Source organism: Heterodontus francisci, chromosome 19 (genome assembly GCF_036365525.1).
Source record: "Heterodontus francisci isolate sHetFra1 chromosome 19, sHetFra1.hap1, whole genome shotgun sequence".
NCBI classification, from domain to species: Eukaryota; Metazoa; Chordata; class Chondrichthyes; order Heterodontiformes; family Heterodontidae; genus Heterodontus; species Heterodontus francisci.
The window spans coordinates 76,364,738-76,383,578 of NC_090389.1; the positions used below are offsets into that span (position 1 = coordinate 76,364,738).

At 45.1% G+C, this 18,841-nt stretch overlaps 1 protein-coding gene across 1 annotated transcript in view; it reads right to left on the reverse strand.

The window, feature by feature from the left end:
• slc38a3a (solute carrier family 38 member 3a) overlaps positions 1-18,841 on the reverse strand; it is a 144,482-nt gene that overhangs the window by 66,203 nt on the left and 59,438 nt on the right. Inside the window, exons 5-7 of the mRNA XM_068052033.1 lie at positions 6,872-6,945; positions 5,027-5,119; positions 1,325-1,406 (exon numbers count right to left, since the gene is read on the reverse strand). Coding sequence (XP_067908134.1) covers positions 1,325-1,406; positions 5,027-5,119; positions 6,872-6,945 — 249 coding nt within the window. The remainder of the gene's footprint in view (positions 1-1,324; positions 1,407-5,026; positions 5,120-6,871; positions 6,946-18,841) is intronic.

The following is an 18,841-nucleotide window of genomic DNA, read 5'->3' on the forward strand; positions in this document are numbered from 1 at the left end:
TTAGGGTTTACTCCCTTAGCCTTAGTCTCTCCCGAGACGCCCACAAGGCAGTGGGGTTGTTAGGGCCCCTACACAGGTGTAGGATGATGCCAGTGGGAGGAGGGGGTGCGAGGGGGAGCTGGGAAGGGGGCTGTAAGGGGGTGGGGGGGTTGCAGGCAAAGGGGGTGCAGGGGGAAGATGGTGCTGGGGGGGTGGCTGGGAAGGGGTTGTGAGGGGGGAGGGGGGGCACGGCGGGGGGGGGTGGGGAGCTGAGAGAGTGGAGCTGGGAAGGGGAAGGGGGGGGTGGAAGGTGGGAAGGGGGGGGAAAGGGGGTGCAGGTAATAAGCCATTTCCTCAGTTCCCACCATCGACGCCTGGAAGTCTCGTCCGCGTCCTTCGGGGGGTGAGCGACATCCTCGGGCGCCGGTACCAGCATTGCCGACAGTGCGCTGCAGATGCTCTCCGAGCCATCTCCCGTGGGCACTTTGAAGTTGCGGCCGAGGAGCCGTTGGTGACTTTTTGGGTGTTCGGGACACCTTTTCGCAAAGCTTCCCTAGGGTCCCGCTGCTCCTTCTTCTCTTCAATGGCAACACCTATGCAGTCATATTCAGCTGGCCTCAGACACCGGAAACATCAGAGGAATGTATGATGGCATTAAGAGAGCTTTTGGGCCAACCATCAAGAAGATCGCCCCCCTCAAATCTAAATCAGGGGACATAATCACTGACCGATGCAAACAAATGGACCGCTGGGTTGAGCACTACCTGGAACTGTACTCCAGGGAGAATGTTGTCACTGAGACTGCCCTCAGTGCAGCCCAGTCTCTGTCAGTCATGGATGAGCTGGACATATAGCCAACAAAATCGGAACTCAGTGATGCCATTGATTCTCTAGCCAGCGGAAAAGTCCCTGGGAAGGACAGCATTACCCCTGAAATAATCAAGAATGCCAAGCCTGCTATACTCTCAGCACTACATGAACTGCTATGTCTGTGCTGGGACGAGGGAGCAGTACCTCAGGATACGCGCAAGGCCAATATCATCACCTTCTCAACTGAAGCATTGCTGAAGCCCTCAATTATCCTCAGTGCCCAGGCTCAGTAATATAATTTATGGGCATTTAATATTCTGGAGCTTAAAGGAAGAGCAAAGGTCAGAACATCCTTGGGGCTTCTCCTGCTCTACTGGCGGAAGTTTGATGAAACCCCGTTTACACGAATAAAAGGGGGATTCTGCTGAGCTGCTGCTGAAGTAACGGTTGAGGGATGGGAGAAGGTCCAAGGAAATTTACAACCTACCCTGAATATTTATTCCACCCTTTCTATCTTTCAGGAGCTTCTACTCACCCAGCTTTCTCCTCAACGTTCAGAAAGGCCTGTATCACCAGGGGAAGTTCATACTTCACAATGTAGAGATAACTGGACATGGCTGAAAGCAAACAAAGAGCATTAGGTTGGGCTTTCTGCTTAAACCCCAACAATGAACCGCAGCAGAAGACACATCTCTGTCTGAGGAACTGGGCCTCCAGAGATTTCAGACATGTTGTTCCGGAGGAATGCATTATTGGGGTAATGTTTCCTAAATTACAACAGTGACTACACTTCAAAAGCACTTAATTGGCTGTAAAGCACTTTGGGATGCTCTGAGGTCGTGAAAAGTGCTATATAAATGCAAGTCTTTCTTTTTTCTCTTAAAAATGTATGTGGATAAGTCAATTCTGGGCATGCTCACACCCTTTCTGTAGATGATTACAAGGTGGAATTGACAGAGGCTGAGTTCATAGATAACCTACCAGCATTCTCAAACATGAAATAGCTAATTGCTCATGGGGGACTCAATAAAGAGAACAGCGTCAACAGGGGATGTGTGTCAGAGACCCATATGGTATTATAGTATTTATCCAGCAGCAGAATTAATTGAATTATAAACATATATGAAAGTCACAGATTCTGTATGATGCTGGACCTACCCACTGAATAAATATTACGTGCAATGGATCACTATTACATGATATAATTAGAAAGAGTCAACTTTAGGTCAGTTTGAAAGGTGTAGGCACACATGCAGTAGATGCAGCTGTTACAATGGATACTGATATCAGTGAATACATGCTATCAATGCAATAATGAGACTCTATGTTGTAATATCCTGGCAGTGATTATACAGCTGGTTTTCACTGGGTAGTGTATGGAGCAGGGCTATAGCACATCAGCCGGTGGAACTATAGGAGGTGGGGAGTGGGAGAGGAGAGGTTGAAATCCCTCTATTAATGAAAAATGAGACAATGCCCATTTTTCTCTGTAATAACAAAATCAAGGGAATGCATGCAAATAAAGCAGGCAATTTCTGAAAAGCAGACCTTTTCCCATTTTATCATAAAAACAATGCTAACGCTTCTATGGAAACAGTTCTTTGCAGTCTATGGATAAAAAGGAAAACCAGCTGATTTGAGTTTTAAAATTCAGTATGCTCTGAGATGCCCATTTAAGGAATGGAAGTAGTTCTATGAACATCATGCAGAGTGGTCGTAACCCCTTTGGCTGAACTAAGATTATTTATTTCTCTGAGGTGAGGAGTTAATGGTCTGAGAAAGGTCTGCCTTTCCCTACACTCACCAAAAATAATTCTAATCTTGATATCTCTTAACTAATGCATCAATGATAGAGGGATAAACGCAGACAATGAATCCATTTTAGAACATAAGAAAATAGGAGCAGGAGTAGACAATACAGCCCCTCAAGCCTGCTCCACCATTTCTGATCTCCTGCATTAACAGGGCGGCACAGTGGCGCAGTGGTTAGCACCGCAACCTCACAGCTCCAGCGACCCGGGTTCAATTCTGGGTACTGCCTGTGTGGACTTTGCAAGTTCTCCCTGTGACCGTGTGGGTTTTCGCCGGGTGCTCTGGTTTCATCCCACAGCCAAAGACTTGCAGGTTGATAGGTAAATTGGCTATTATAAATTGCCCCTAGTATAGATAGGTAGGTGGGAGGGGATGTGGTAGGAATATGGGATTAATGTAGAATTAGTATAAATGGGTGGTTGATGGTCGGCACAGACTTGGTGGGCTGAAGGGCCTGTTTCAATGCTGTATCTCTAAATAAAAAAACTACACTTTCCCCTCGCTATCCCCGATTCCCTTTGTGCCCAAAAATCTATTGATCTTAGTCTTGAATATACTCAATGACTGAGCATCCATAGTTCTCTGGGGTAGGGAATTCCATAGATCCCCAGGCTCAATTGGTTCACAGCAGAGAACAGCCAGATTTTTCCCTGGGGTATTGTTTATGGTGTTACCAAGTAGTGTATTGTCCCAGTACTGGCATTCTGCACTTAGAGGTCCTCAATGAGCAACAGAAATATTGGAGCATCTTAAATATGACACTATATTGGCAACAAAAGAGGACATCAAAAAGCAGGACAAATCCAACCCAGCCAATTACCACCCCACAAGTCTACTCTCGATCATCAACAAAATGATGGAAGGGGTCATCGACAGTGTTATCAAGTGGCACTTGCTCAGCAATAACCTGCTCACTGACGCTTAGTTGGGATTCCACCAAGGCCACTCAGTTCCTGACCTTATTACAGCCTTTTTCCAAACATGGACAAAAGAGCTGAACTCCAGAGGTGAGGTGAGAGTGACCGTTCTTGAAAGCAAGACAGCATTTGACCAAGTATGGCATCAAGGAGCCCTAACAAAACTGAATTCAATGGGAATCAGGGAGAAACTCTCCGCTGGTTGGAGTCATACCCAGCGTAAAGGAAGATGGTTGTGGTTGTTGGAGGTCAATCATCTCAGTCCCAGGACATCACTGCAGGAGTTCCGCAAGGTAGTGTTCTAGGCCCAACCATCTTTGGCTGCTTCATCAATGACCTTCCCTCCATCATAAGGTCAGAATGGGGATGTTTGCTGATAATTGCACAATGTTCAGCATCATTCGCGACTCCTCAGCTACTGAAGAAGCCCGTGTCCAGATGCAGCAAGACCTGGACAACATCCAGGCTGAAGCGTTAAGTTTGTTTCTCTCTCCACAGATGCTGCCAGACCTGCTGAGTATTTCCAGCACTTTCTGCTTTTATTTCAGATTTCCAGCATCCACAGTATTTTGCTTTTGTAACATCCAGGCTTGGGCTGATAAATAACAAGTAACATTCGTGCCACACACAAGTGCCAGGCAATGACCATCTCAAACAAGAGAGAATCTAACCATCTCCCCTTGATGTTCAATGACATTACGATTGCTGAATCCCCCACTATCAACATCCTGGGGTTACCATTGACCAGAAACTGAACTGAACCAGCCACATAAATACTGTGGCTACAACAGCAGATCAGGGGTTGGGAATTCTGCAGCGAGTAACTCACCTCCTGTCTCCTCAATGCCTGCCCACTATCTACAAGGCACAAGTCAGGAGTGTGATGGAATTCTCTCCATTTGCCTGGATGGGTGCAGCTCTAACAACACTCAACATGCTCGACACCATCCAGGACAAAGCAGCCTGCTTGATTGGCACCCCATCCACCACCTTCAGCATTCACTCCCTTCTCCACTGACACAGAGTTGCAGCTGTGTGTACCATCTACAAGATGCACTGCAGCAACTCACCAAGGCTTCTTCGACAGCACTTTCCAAACCGGCGACCTCTACCACCTAGAAGGACAAGGGCAGCAGATGCATGGGAACACCAACATCTGCAAGTTCCCCTCTAAGCCACCTGACTTGGAACAATATTGCCGTGCCTTCACTGTCACTGGGTCAAAATCCTGGAACTACCTTCCTAACAGTACAGTGGATGTACCAACGCCCCAAGGACTGCAGCGGTTCAAGAAGGCAGCTCACCACCACCTTATAAAGGGCAATTAGGATGGGTAATAAATGCTGGCCTAGCCAGTGATGCCCACATCCCATGAACAAATAAAAAAATAAATAATTTAAGTTTCCTCCACAGGTCTACATTGATGTTCTTTGTCCTCTTGCTCACACCATAAAAAAAACTTGATTTCAAACCTGGGGAATTTTCAAATCATTGTTTTGACTTCTTACCTCCAATATTCTGCAGGGTGATTGCTAAAGCAGCTGCTAACTTTCCAGGAGTCCCAAATGCCCGATAACCAAGCTGTTCGTATGCACGGATTCCTGAAGGAATGAAGAAACGGTGATTGAGTCATTCAAAATAAGGTCCAGACTTTTCAGGTAAATACTTGGATACTTCAAAAGCATTTGTTGAGACCAAAAGGCACTGAGATCTGTTCTACCACATCGGTCCAGGTGAAGGAGGTGCAGCTGGTCACATGGAGCGGATGGGTATGAGGGAAATGGATAATCTGTGGTAAAGGTTTTATAGAGAAGATATCTGAACTGAAAATTCACTGCATTCTGCTGTTACCCCACCATAACATGGGCTGGACTGTGACGGATCAGTCAAAATCTAAACGATTCTCAGTTACATGAACTTTCCAAATGGCCTTGTGTGGTCCCTTGCGATACCATTGTTGCTAAAGATAGCACAGGGCTGATTCCCATACTCCAGCCTTCAGACAAACCCAGTATATGGTCAGAATGAGCATTTATGGCAAAGCTGGAGGCCTGCAAGGCCGTTGTTTGGCATCCCTCTCAGTCTATTGATGGTGCGTGATGTGTGGGAACTAAAGAAGGGCACGGGGCAAAACTACCTAGCAGACGGTCAGAGGCCGCAGGCAGAAGTCTCAATCATAGGCCTCCATTGGTGCCAGGGTTGCCAACAATAGTTGGACATATTCCTGGAGGTTTCATCAGGGGCAATTTTCTGTTCTTCCCCACATTGGGTTTGGAGGTGGGGTGAGCGTATAATCAGTTGATATAGTGCTGGTGGGGGGGAGCTCCACCACCATCCCGCCTCCACCCATATTAAATCTGTGGTGGAAAGGCCTGTGAATGGCCTTCCCGCCCTGCTGCCAGTTGAGGCCCTTTAGTGAGCAATTAATGCCCAATTATGGGCCTCATCCCGCTGCCGGTGGAATTAACCCAGTGGTGGATGGGCCTGTTGCCACATGGGGAGCACGCCAAGCAAACCTGTGCAAGTTGCTTGCCAGCTCCGGGGGTGGTCCCTCATTAAAAGGCACTTGGTGCCTGAATGACGGACCCGGCATCAGGAAGGTGGGTGGGAGTCCACAGAGAGCCAACCCTTGCTGCTGACACCCCTATACCCCACTTCCCCATGATCCCCACCTCGAGACCCCTCCCATGTTGACTTCTCTGTAACCTGGGCCCAACGCCGCTCCTGGGCCTCAGGTGGGTGCTCCACCGGCAGTAGCCACCACCTCCGCGGTGGTGCTGCTCAAAGAGCTGCCAGCCTGTGATTGGCCAACAGCTCTCAGCATGCGGGATATCCATTGTCGGGGTCCTTGATCCCAGGGAAGGCCTGCCGCTGTCCAGTTAAGTGCCTAATTGGCACGTGATTTGGCGAACCTTCCCCAGAGGAGGCGGTGCGGGGCTCTTGCTGACGTTTTGTCGGTGGTCGAGACTCCTGTCGCCAAGACAAAATCTCAGCTATCATGTGACCTTGCACCTCCAATTGCCCCGCCTTGTATTCAAAGTAAAATGAAAAAAAAATTGAATACCCATTTGATTTTTCTCCCAGATTGCCGACAGCGTTCAGGAAATTAATCCTGGATTCCTGGAGCGTTGGATACCCTAGTTCATGCCAATGGGATGTGTGGGAGACCTTTCTGTAACCTTCCTTTGGAAAATTACCATATAAGCATGCCATGGTATAGAAGTAACATCAAAGGACATTAATAACACAGATGCATTTGTGTTCAATGAGTTCTTCAGTAAATTAACGGTAGGCGATTTGTTCCCCCTTAGCACAAAGCATAGAACAGAGAGGATCCATGTTAAGTCACTTACCAACTACACCAGAAGCTTTCAGAAGCAAGTGGATGGAATAGGAGGAGAGTAAGGCCACGGTCGTCAACAGAAAACTAAAAGAAAACAGGATGAAAGGAAAGACACAAGATCATGTTCAACATCAGGCCTTTGGTCAAATCATACATATTGGCTGTGCACTGTAGATTCTATGCATTAGGGTTAAATTATTAACTACCAGCTTCTCCATTTCTGTTGAGACTTTTAATATTCTGGCAACATTTTATTGAACATAGTTCACCAAGAATTGTGTTTTGCAGCATGGGCTTGACCCAGGATGGTGTGCGATTTTTGAATGAGCCCCTTGTTGAGTTTGTCCTTCAAAATCATGGCAATAATGACTGGTAATTCAAGCACACTTGTAAGTTCCATTTCTTGCAGTCCCATCCTTGAATTCTTTTTGAATTGTAGCCCTCAAGCAGACTAAGGAGGAGATTCTGGAAGAGGATAAGAAAGTGTCACTAGAGATAAGGAAGCACTGTGGAGACTCCCATTCCAATGTGCACTCTCCTTCACAAGAAGATGCCCTGAACTTGGCCAGTGCAGGATTAGAATCTGCAATCCCTCCCTCTGTGACACTGCTTGTTGGTGCTGTACTGCACCAATCCCATGTTCTGCCTCTTCTTTATTGCCTTTCCTCATGAGGGTAGGCAGGCCACTGATTTCAGGGTTTCGGACAACAGCACACTGTGGCCGGTCACTCAAACGTATAAGAGCATTGGATGGGCTGAATCATCCTTCCTCTCTGCTCCCATTTTCCAATGGGGAGTGTTTCGCTTACAGCAGTCAGCAATTCAATCGATTGGGAATCACAGGCCCAAATGTTTCCTTTGTGGCACAGTGGGGTGGTGCTTCCTGTAGTATAACAAAAACAGATAGATTTCTCACTGTCTAATTGAATTGAAGCTTCACTTTCAATTTCTCATTATTGAGGGTGAAAAAAAAAGCCTTTCCACATGCTCAAGGCTCCATCCACCACAGGCCTGTTTTTAACGAACGGAGGTAGCAGCTGTGGGATCATGAAATGGGAAAGGTTTGTTTTTCAGAGTTAATGTCCATGAACAGTCTCCTAATCACAGAAATTTCCCTACCGGGGTATCATTGCCCAGCACTCTGAATCCTGATCATAAAGCTGATGTCATTAGAATGTTCTCTGATTTAGAATCGCTTGCTCCACATGTTTTGAAACATAAGGAATGCACTCGTCATGCATTCCAGCGTTAAAATTGGATGAAAAAGTCTCTGCAACTGGGAAGATTACTGGAGGTTACTGATGGGATTGACAGAGAAACTAGGATTAAGAGGCTGTAGCCAATGGGCTTTTCCCTTTCTAATAACTAGTCTATAGCCTGCATTCCATTTTGACCACTTTCCCCACCAGTGATCAGTCACATAAGTTCAACCTGCCCTTGCCATTCTGGAACCCTCTCAAATTATCATCAAAGTGTGTGGGAGATTGGGCAGTGGGGAAATTTCACACAAGATATCTGGTCTCCGGCTGTCTACTAGCAGCTCTACATAATAACCCATAGAACAAGGTACAGTAATTGGGCAGATAGTATTTAGTATTATGTGGCAGTTCAGATGGATTTAGTTTAAATCCCTTAACCCTGTCCTTCAATTTACCAACAGGAGGTGTTATTTAATCAGCACAGTTATTGCTTATTCATAGAATCATACAACACAGGAGGCCATGCGGCCCACAGTGCCTGTGCTGGCCCTTTGAAAGAACAATCCAATTGGCCCCAATCCCCAGTTCTTTCCCCATGGCCCCGCAAAACTTTTCCTTTTAAAGTATACATCCAATTCCCTTCTGAAAGTTACTAATGAATCTGCTTCAACCACCCTTTAAAGCAATGCATTCATTTAAATTTTTGTTTAGTTCTTTGAGGTTTCTACTTAACTTTCTACCTGATTTTAGTTCCATGTGTCAAAGTAAATGCTACACTTCAATGGCTGGGGAGGTGGGAGACAGTAGCGTCCAGTGTAAGTAATCTCCTGAATTTCAGTCCCTCCTTCTCAGGGAGGAGTAATGGGGATTCTTCCCTGTTTGTTTCCACTCACAATACCATAGTTTTAATTTTAAAGCAACAAAGTTGGAGAATATTCTTCTCTCCCGCCCACCAATCCTCTTTCATCGTTTTCTCTCCTACCCTCTCTGGGGGGAGGTTGGGAACCGGCAGTGAAGTGGAAGAGGGTTGTGGGGGGAGGAGGTGGCAAAGGAGTCACAGGGCAAATCCTTATTCAACAGCGACTGCTGAATATTCCCATTCCTGCTCTCCTGAAGGACCCTGACTCTTCCCTGGGTTTGATATGGTTCCACCAGTGGTCACAATCATCTGGACAATCACATGTGAACATAGTGGAGGCTATGAACTGGCTGTTAAATCAGTGGGGATTATCATGGTAATCACCCAACAACCGCACTCATGGGCTTTCTGGCGGGGACAGTGAATGGCAATCAGGGTGAGAAACACGCTGGATGTCTTCCTTGATCATTTGTGGAGCGCTGGGAATAACTGTGGTAATTCTCCTGCTGAGCCAGGCATGATCAGGTATCTCAGCAAAGGCCCAATTTCAGCAGTAAATTGAGAATCTTGCTCAGAGGGGTCCCATGTGGGAAATGGGAAAATGTCAAGGCTAATGGAGTAGGGGATGTCTTCTGAGGTTGGAACTGAGGCACACTGGGGGCAATTTTAACCTAACCCACCCAGGTTTTACACACTGCTCAATTTTACTCTATTAAAGACATTGGAGGCTAATATTGGGCAGGTTGTGAAACCAACATTACACCCGATCCTGTGGGAATTCCACACAGCGAGTTAAAATAGAAGGACGCCCTTTTTTGAGCTTCACTCCCATCTAACCTTACCTAAGAGTGTTTGACCCCAGCATGGACTGGGAGGGTTGGAAAGTGCGTCCATTCCCCAATACTAATACCCTCACTCTGCAGGGCTACAGGGAAAGGGTGGGGGAGTGGGACTAGCTAAATTGCTTGTGCAGAGAGCCGGCATGGGCTTGACGGGCTGAATGGCTTCCTTTTGTGCTAGAACCATTCTATGATTCTATGCTAAGCACAAACATCACAAAACAGGGAATTGACTTCGAGACTTATCTAATCCCAGTACAGTACATTTATCCAGTGAGAACCGGATGGAACTGAATATTTCACTTTTATAAAAGAAGGTGATAACAATGACATGTTTTATGAGTTTCATAGTTTAAGAAAGAACGCATTTTCTAAAAATTGTTCTTTCCCCCAGCAACAGTAGCCAGACGTTTCACAAATTATTCACAAGTAACTGCACTGTCTGTAACATGGTTGTTGCTGAACATACAAATCAGGGTATTCTACTGTCTGGCACCAGCATGATTGCCAAAAAAGGTTCGATTGCCAAAAGCCCTGTTCTCACAGAAAAAAAAACCCTTCAGTGTAGGAACATATTCATCATAATTTCAGACACCAGCACATTCCAACAACACTTTTTTTTTGTTAAAGCACTTTTCTTTTTCAAGCCTCTGTAAAATTTTAATTCCGATCCTCTTTTGTGAATTTTGACCTCAACAGAGTGAGGGAATGTGACACTTTCTGATCCTTAGTGCTCTGTGTTGGGAACAAGCACTCCTAGGTAAGGCAAGATGCAGAGTAAAGTTCCCTCTGCTCTGCACTCCCTCGTATGGTTGCCAACTCTGAATGGGCGTGCTCTGGAGATTTTATCACATGACCTCTCATTATTCGCGTTCAGTCATAAAGCCTTTTTCTCCTCATATTCAATTTTTTTTAATAACAAGTGTCATGCAGGCCCCCACCTGCCATGAATGAGGCATATTAATTTTGCCACATGGACATTAAATTTCAAATTGTTGCTGGGAAGAAGCGAAGGCCTGTTACAAAGGGTTGCCAGGCCCCTGGCTGGAAAGACATTTTTGCATATTAACAGACAAAGGAGCTACTCCTTGCTCCAATACAATTCACAAACAGATGTAGTCAAACCAGTTGGTCACATGACTAACCTGCTTGGCAGTCTGGTTTTTTTCTGAATTATAGAGTTTGAACTGAGAGCTTGCGCAGATTGAAAAGATCTCTTGTGGCTGGCTCGCCACTCCTGTCTGCTCCCATCTCTTTCTCACAGAACTCCAAAAACCCACTGAAGACACATGAATCCCAAGATAGAAAAAATTTCCTACAGTGAACAAGGTTTAAGAAGAATACTGGGCCCCAATGAAAAGCAAGAATCTACCTACAATCAAGGACCCTACAGTGAGCTCGAAGAACCATAACAACAACTCTTCAGATATTTCCTCAAACCTTTCCACTTTATTTTTCTTCTGCTCTTTTCTGTCTCCATTTGCATGTGTGTATTGCATATGTATGCCAGCGTGGACACGTCGCATATCCGTCGGCATCAACCGAATTAGAGTTTAAGCTTAAGTTTAATAAAATTTCACCTTTCTTCTTGAGACCTAAGAAAGCCTGTTTGTGCTCGTTTCTTTGCCTTATAATTGGAAAGCGGTGAACAAGGATTCACCAAGGGGGAGCTAAAAAACAATGTGTTTAAAAATAAAACCCTGTTACAGTAAGACCAGGTGAAGGCTGACAGGGAACCCTAGACCTCTTTCTCACCTGGTCATAACACGAGTGAATGAAAATGTTCAAAGGAAGTGAAATAAGCACATTTTTTTTAAGAATCCCCATATGACTTTCCTCGAAGAAAATGTCCAGGAAATTAATCTCCAATTCCTAGAGACTTCAGGAAAATCCTCCTCCCTCACTAATGTGTCTCAGCCCCAATCTCAAAAGAACGTTCCCCTATGGCAGCAGCCTGATATTCTTCACCTCTCTGCGAGAAACTGCCAGTTTATGACTGAACTTGGGCCAATTTTATGTTGAGTGACTATGCCATTAAGACTGTATAAAATTATTCCAACTCTTCAGCTAGGTGCCCTGTGTAAACTTAGACTCACTTGCCATTTTAAGAAGGCTTAAAGATCAGCCATTAATCAAATGTGGTGCCATTTTATTATTTAGCTTCTAAGCTGATTACTTGCTTGAAGTCTCCCCCTCCTCCATCACTGCCACATTAAGTCCTACCCCACACTCATTGCTGCTCTGCTGTTCAGCAAAGCATGAACACCATGCAGCACAGTGCATTCCATCAGACGAGATTGACTGGAACATCTGGGAGAATGAGTGCCATGGATTAGTGGAGGAGAAAAAGAATCATTAAATCCTCCTTCATTTATCAAAGAGCTAAAATGAGGAATTAAATCCCAGTAGCTTTAACATGCCAAATCTCCATCACACCCTTATAAAAAAGCTACATGCGTAATAAAACATTTCGTACAGTGTGTCGAAGCAGCCAACTCAATCATAACTATACCTGCGTCCTGTATAAAATCTGGTTTATGCACGTGGTGTGAACTGAGTAGGTTATATTGCCATCAGATTACAGATTATCAGACTGTCTCTGTGATGGAAGAGCTAGTATTTGTTATACAATAATAAATAAACATCCTATTCTCATATCTGTCGAATAAAATTTCATAGGATTTCAGTTGGAAACACAGGTCTCCAAATCCCTTTCTCTGCTAGATATTTTGACTAGCCCTATATTACAAAGGATTCTTAAATCCAATACACGGAACAAAGTTTCAGGGTAGCTCGAGATTCATAGCCAGCTCTGAGTTTGAACTCCTTGATGTATAAATCCCACCCTTCTGTTTCCATTAGACTCTATTAATATTCCTGCTCAGTAACTCTGAGAATTATTTAAGAGTAACAATGGACTGAGTTCTGCAGTTTGCAGTCCAGCCTGAGTCCCAAATTCTCCTCAGTATCAATGATTTAGTGTGCAGAAAATAAGATAACGATTAATACTGTACATTTACAGTTTACATTTACATGGGGAGGCAATCAGGCTTAAATTAGGAACAATGTTCCCTCTAAGTTCTGTTTGCTATGCACAACTGGCTTATTGCACTGCGTGGTCCCTTTAAGATTGAAGTGCAGCCATTCATGACCACATCTTAAAGGGAATGCACCTCGAGCCTGGTCTGTCATTCAATGAGATCATGGCTGAGCTGTGATCTAACTCCAATAATTAATTTGGTGCTTGGAGCAACTGTCAATAGCAGTGGAGACTCTTGATGTGATTTATGTTGTTGAAACACAAAAATGTTCACATAATAGAATTAAGAATTGACACCATTAATTATTTTTATTCGTCCCTTGGATGCAGACAACACTGGCAAGGCTGGCAATGGCAAAACTGCCCAACTGTAGTTGAAAGTCAAACATATAGTGTGGTACTGGAGTCACATGTAGACCAAACCAGTGAGGGTGGAAAGTTCCTTTCCCCAAAAAAACATTAGTGAACCAGATAGATGCTTTTTTGTGGTCATTTTACCCGCTGGCACCCTAAAATGACCAGGTTTCATTGATTCAGGTCAAACACTGGCAAGGAAACTTCTTGCTGACTACCACCTAATGCCCTCCTTCAGCTGCTAAATTAGTGCTCTGCCAAGCTGCAACAGCACTCAAGCAGTTCAACACTACCCAGGGCACACAGTCCACTTGATTAGCAGTCTGTCTACATCCACCTCTTCCACTACCACCAGTGCAGTTTGGCTGCAGTGTATACTACAGGATTTTTAAAAAATTCATTCATGGGATGTGAGTGTCGCAGCATTTATTGCCCATCCCTAATTGCCGTTGAGAAGGTGGTGGTGAGCTGCCTTCTTGAACTGCTGCAGCCCATGTGGTGTAGGCACGCCCACAGTGCTGTTAGGAAGGGAGTTCCAGGATTTTGACCCAACTCGCCAAAATATCTATGACAGTACCTCCCAAACCTGCAAGCTCCACCACCTAGAAGGACAAGGGCAGCAGACACATGGGAACACCATCACCTCCAAGTTCACGTCCAAGTCACATATCAGGCTCAATTGGACATATAATCACTGTTCCTTCATTGTTTCTGGGTCAAAATCCTGGAACTCCCTCCCCAACAGCATTGTGGGAGCAACTTTGCCACATGGATTGCAGAGGTTCAGGTGGCTCACCCCCAGCTTAAGGGATGGACAATAAATGCCAGCCTTTCCAGCGAAGCCTATGTCCCAAAGAATGATTTCTAAAAAAATCATTTTGAATTTCAGCATTAGGTGAAGGGGCATAAGTATGACGATGATATCTTGTCAATTATGTCTATTAGAACAAAAGGTTGTAGGTGGAGTGAAGGAAATGAAGCAAATCGCAAAAAGCACACTGCAGACATTTATCATTCCGAAGATAAGTCTCAAATATGACATTCCACTCGAAAGACTTGAACACAAAATCCAGGCTGACACGACAGTGCTGTGCAGAGGGAGCGCTGCAAACATCAAACGTGACGTCTTTTGGATGAGATGTTAAATTAAGGCCCCGTCTGCTCTCTAAGGTAGCTGTAAAACTTCCCATGGCACTATTTTGGAGAAGAACAGAAAAGTTCTTCCTAGTATTCTGGCCAATATTAATTCCTTAATCAACAGGCTGGCTTTTCTGCTGGAGGTGGGTCTCCCAGCTCTGGGCTGAAAAGGCAGGGGGAACACCACCTCTGCCTTTTCGTGCCCCCACCCACCCCACCGGAGTGATCCTCCATTTTTTTAAAATCGAAGTTTCAGGAGATGGGATCCCTGTCCCTTTAAAGTCTTTAAAGGGACAGGATCCCGCCTCCAAGAGCTGTCGGCCAATCAGAGAGCCAGCAGCTCAGCAGTATCGGCAGCGCCACTGGGAGCGGTGGCCACTGCCAGTACTGCAGAGGCCTCAGACCCAGGCCTAGTGTTGGAACTCTGGAACAGTGGCACGTGAGGCAGGGTCGCCAGGGTCGCCAGGGTCGCCAGGGCCAGTCCGGAAGGCCCAAATGGGCGGGGGGGGGGGGGGGGGGGTGGTGGGAGTGTGATTGTGCAGTCCAGGGGGAAGGGGGGTTCTGGGTGGTAAAGTTGTTCCCGGTGGGGGTCCTTTGTGGGCCACAGATTACCCATGAAGGAGGGATCCCCCCACAAAATCCCAGCGGCGGTGGGAAGACACCCTTAACTGGCCATTAATAGGCCACTTAAGGGCCTAATTGGCCTCTGGGTGGGAAGGCTGCCGTTGGCCTATCCCACCCCGGGAAGATCGCTGGGCAACAGGCCCTCTGATTCGCCGCCGCCCCCCACCTCCCACCACCTGTCACAATATTCCGTGCCCCCCCCCCAAGCCCCACCTCTATTCCCGCCTCAGGTGGCCTCACAAAATCCCAGCTAATATCTCAAAAAACAATTATCTTTACATTATCCCATTGTTGTTTGTGGGAGCTTGCTGTGTACAAATTGACTGTTGCATTTCCTACATTCCAACAGGGACTACATTTTCAAAGTACCTCATTAGCTGTAAAGTGCTTTTAGACATCCTGAGATCATAAAAGCGGCTGTCTTTCTTTGTCTCATTAGCACTGAACCCAGGCCTGGTATTAAGCCCAGCCAGAAATGTCCTAAAACGGCTACTTTAAAAGATCAGCTAATTCGGCAAATATTTAAGGACAAAGTGGGGTGGGGAAGGGGTCTGTCACCCAAACAGTATTTTCTAAAATAAGTTCATTATACATATTAAAATATAGTGTTGCTATACAAGGCTGGCTCCTACAGGTGACTGCTCAACCAATTAACACTGCCCAAGCAGAGCATTTGTACTTTAAATTATAGGTAGCAAATTTCTCTTCATTTAAAGTTTCACTTTGTAATGGTTTTGGCAGTGCTCATAAACTCATAAACCAGCACTTGAGGCAACATCACATGTTCACAGATCAGGGTCTTTTCAGCACTTTGTTGACACCACCACATACAAATGGACGTCTGTCAGTAAATATTGGGATAATCAAGTACTATGTTGCAAATTTGTGGGAGGACTCCAGGATTAGTCAGAGGAGGAGGGGAAAGCACGGGTATTCACAACCTGAAGGCTAAGATTTGAACCCTGACAAGTGCTGCTGGGAAGAACCACTCTCACCCTCTTCCACCTGATTAGTCACTGCCGTTATTTGAAGAGAGTTGTACTATGCAAGATGACTAATTGAGGACGACAGTTCAGACTTCATGACGTGGTTCAATATTTTATTTGAATCCCTGCCCATTCCTGTTGCAGACACACACAAGCACAAGCCAAATGCGTAGAAACAACCGAGGGCAAGTTTTTTAAAAAAGAGGACCTGGAGAAAACAATTTTCATCTGTGCAACTCGGCATCCTTGCCATTGGCAAACTCACAAATGTATTTTTATCCTTTTCAGAGACCCGTATTACAAATGGGACTTGATTTCTTTTTTCTGCTGTTGGCTTGCCTGCGGGAACTTGCAGGACATGACTGCATAGATCAATGTTGTCCCGCTACTCCTGATCAACTGATAGTCTGTGGAACTCGATTCACCCAGGTCCTACTTGGGCACTGGTGAGCATCATGCTGACAAGGCCACTTGAATCTTGTTGCCAACGCATGCAGTATGGGAGCAGGATGCTTTAGCTTAACCTACAGATCAAATGAAAAGATAGCTCTATAAGGGAGGAACTAAGCGGTATCAGGAGAGGTTATACTGTTTCCATTTCTCTCCCGGCATTAACTGTTAGAATCCTTGAATGTCCATACATCTCCAATTTTATTTTTGAAAGCTTTTATTTTCTCCCTTCTGTCAGCACCCATGGCCCCAGCCAAAAACATGGGCAGGTGACCTACCCACCCTCCTGGAGTTCTGCCAAGGCTGCTCTATCACTGCCAAAAAAGGGCTGTAAAGTGACCTTCTCTCTCATCTCGTGGATTGAAGCAGCTGGCTCAAACTCTGCATGTTCCATCCAACAGCATCGCTGGGGGTAGAGAACTTAACTTGTGCGTAATTATAGTCTCAAATCAGTATCTTGCCACTTTGTGACCTACCATACTGGCATTTCAATGTGCCATGCAACTGTGCAACCACTCACATTTCTATCTTATTTAAATGTGTGAAGCAGATTAACATATACTGAATTTGTCAACTGTACCCAATGCAAAGTTTGCCTCATCCAAATATGGGCATATGCCCAGAGTAACAATGAATTACATGTCATGACCACATCCTTATTGAAGCCATCGATTAGAATTATCATTATTTTTGGATTAAGGCACCTTGGTTTGGTAAAACAATTACATTAAATATTTAAGATTTCAAAAATTCAAAGTGACTGCTCTGGTAATGTATTTCTCCACATGAATTTGTCTGAGAAGGCTGCAATCTTTTTAATTATTGTGGTAACTCAGGTAAGATTAATGTCATGTACTCAATAACAACAACATGCAATTGCATTCACGTAGATAAAATGTTCCAAAGTGCTTTACAGAAGCATAACTGAAGCAGACGTTGAGCCAAATGTCAGATTAGAAGGGATGACCGACATTTTGATGAAACATGGATTTTAAGCAAGATCGTAAAGGAAAGGCAAGGACTTGCATTTGTAAAGTGCCTTTCATGTCTTCAGGACAACTCAGGATGTCCCAACTTACTTTACAGCCATTGTAGTACTTTTGAAGTGTAATCATTGTTGACATGTAGTCAAATGCAGCAGACAACTTGTACACAGCCAACACCCACACGATAATGTGCTTTCTTTAGTGGTATTGGCTGAGGGATAAAATGTTGGCTAGGGCATTAGGATAAATTCCTCTGCTTTGCTTCAGATAGTGCCATAGGATCTTTTACATCCACCTGAGCACGATGACAGGCCTCAGTGTAACAACAGTTCAGCACTCCCTTGGTATTACACTAAGCCGATTGTGCGCTCGTCTCTGAAATGGGGCTTGAGCACATGACCTCTGACTCAGAAATGAGAATATTATCACTGAGCCAAGGCTAACACTTAAAGTAGAACAGGAAGGTGGAGATTTGGGAAGGGTTAGGGAGAGTATTCCAGAGAGCGGGGTGAAGGGTTGGGGGTGGGGATGCATGAGAGGAGTCAGTAGGTGAGATACAGCACAAGCTTTGTAAGAACTAACAACCGTATATTGCTAGCTTACACTGGAGCTTGAGGCACATACTGTACAGGAAATAGGTACCATTTGTATTATTGTAGTACCCAGCAAAGACGCCAAGCAACTAAGATCATAAGAACTAGGAGCAGGAGTAGGCCGTCCAGCCCCTCGAGCCTGCTCCGCCATTCAATTAGATCATGGCTGATCTTTTCATGGACTCAGATCCACTTACCCGCGCTCTCACCGTATCCCTTAATTCCTTTATTGTTCATAAAGATATCTACCTTAGCTTTAAAAACGTTTACTGAAGAAGCGTCAACTACTTCACTGGGCAAGGAATTCCATAGATTAACAACCCTCTGGGTGAAGAAGTTCCTTCTTAATTCAGTCCTAAATCTGCTCCCTCTAATCTTGAGGCTATGCCCTCTTGTCCTAGCTTCACCTGCCAGTGGAAACATCCTCTCTACTTGTATCTTATCTATTCCCTTCATAATTTTATATGTTTCTATAAGATCCCCCCTCATTCTTCTGAATTCCAATGAATATAATCCCAATCTACTCAGTCTCTCCTCATAAGCCAACCCCCTCAACTCCGGAATCAACCTAGTGAACCTCCTCTGCACCCTCTCCAGTGCCAGTACATCCTTTCTCAAGTAAGGAGACCAAAACTGCACACAGTACTCCAGGTGCGGCCTCACCAGTACCTTATACAGCTGCAACATAACCTCTCTGCTTTTAAACTCAATCCCTTTAGCAATGAAGGACAAAATTCCATTTGCCTTCCTAATTACTTGCTGTACCTGCAGACCAACCTTCTGCGATTCATGCACAAGGACACCCAGGTCCCTCTGCATAGCAGCATGCTGCAACTTTTTACAATTCAAGTAATAATCCTTTTTACTGTTACTTCTACCGAAATGAATGACTTCACATTTATTAACACTGTAT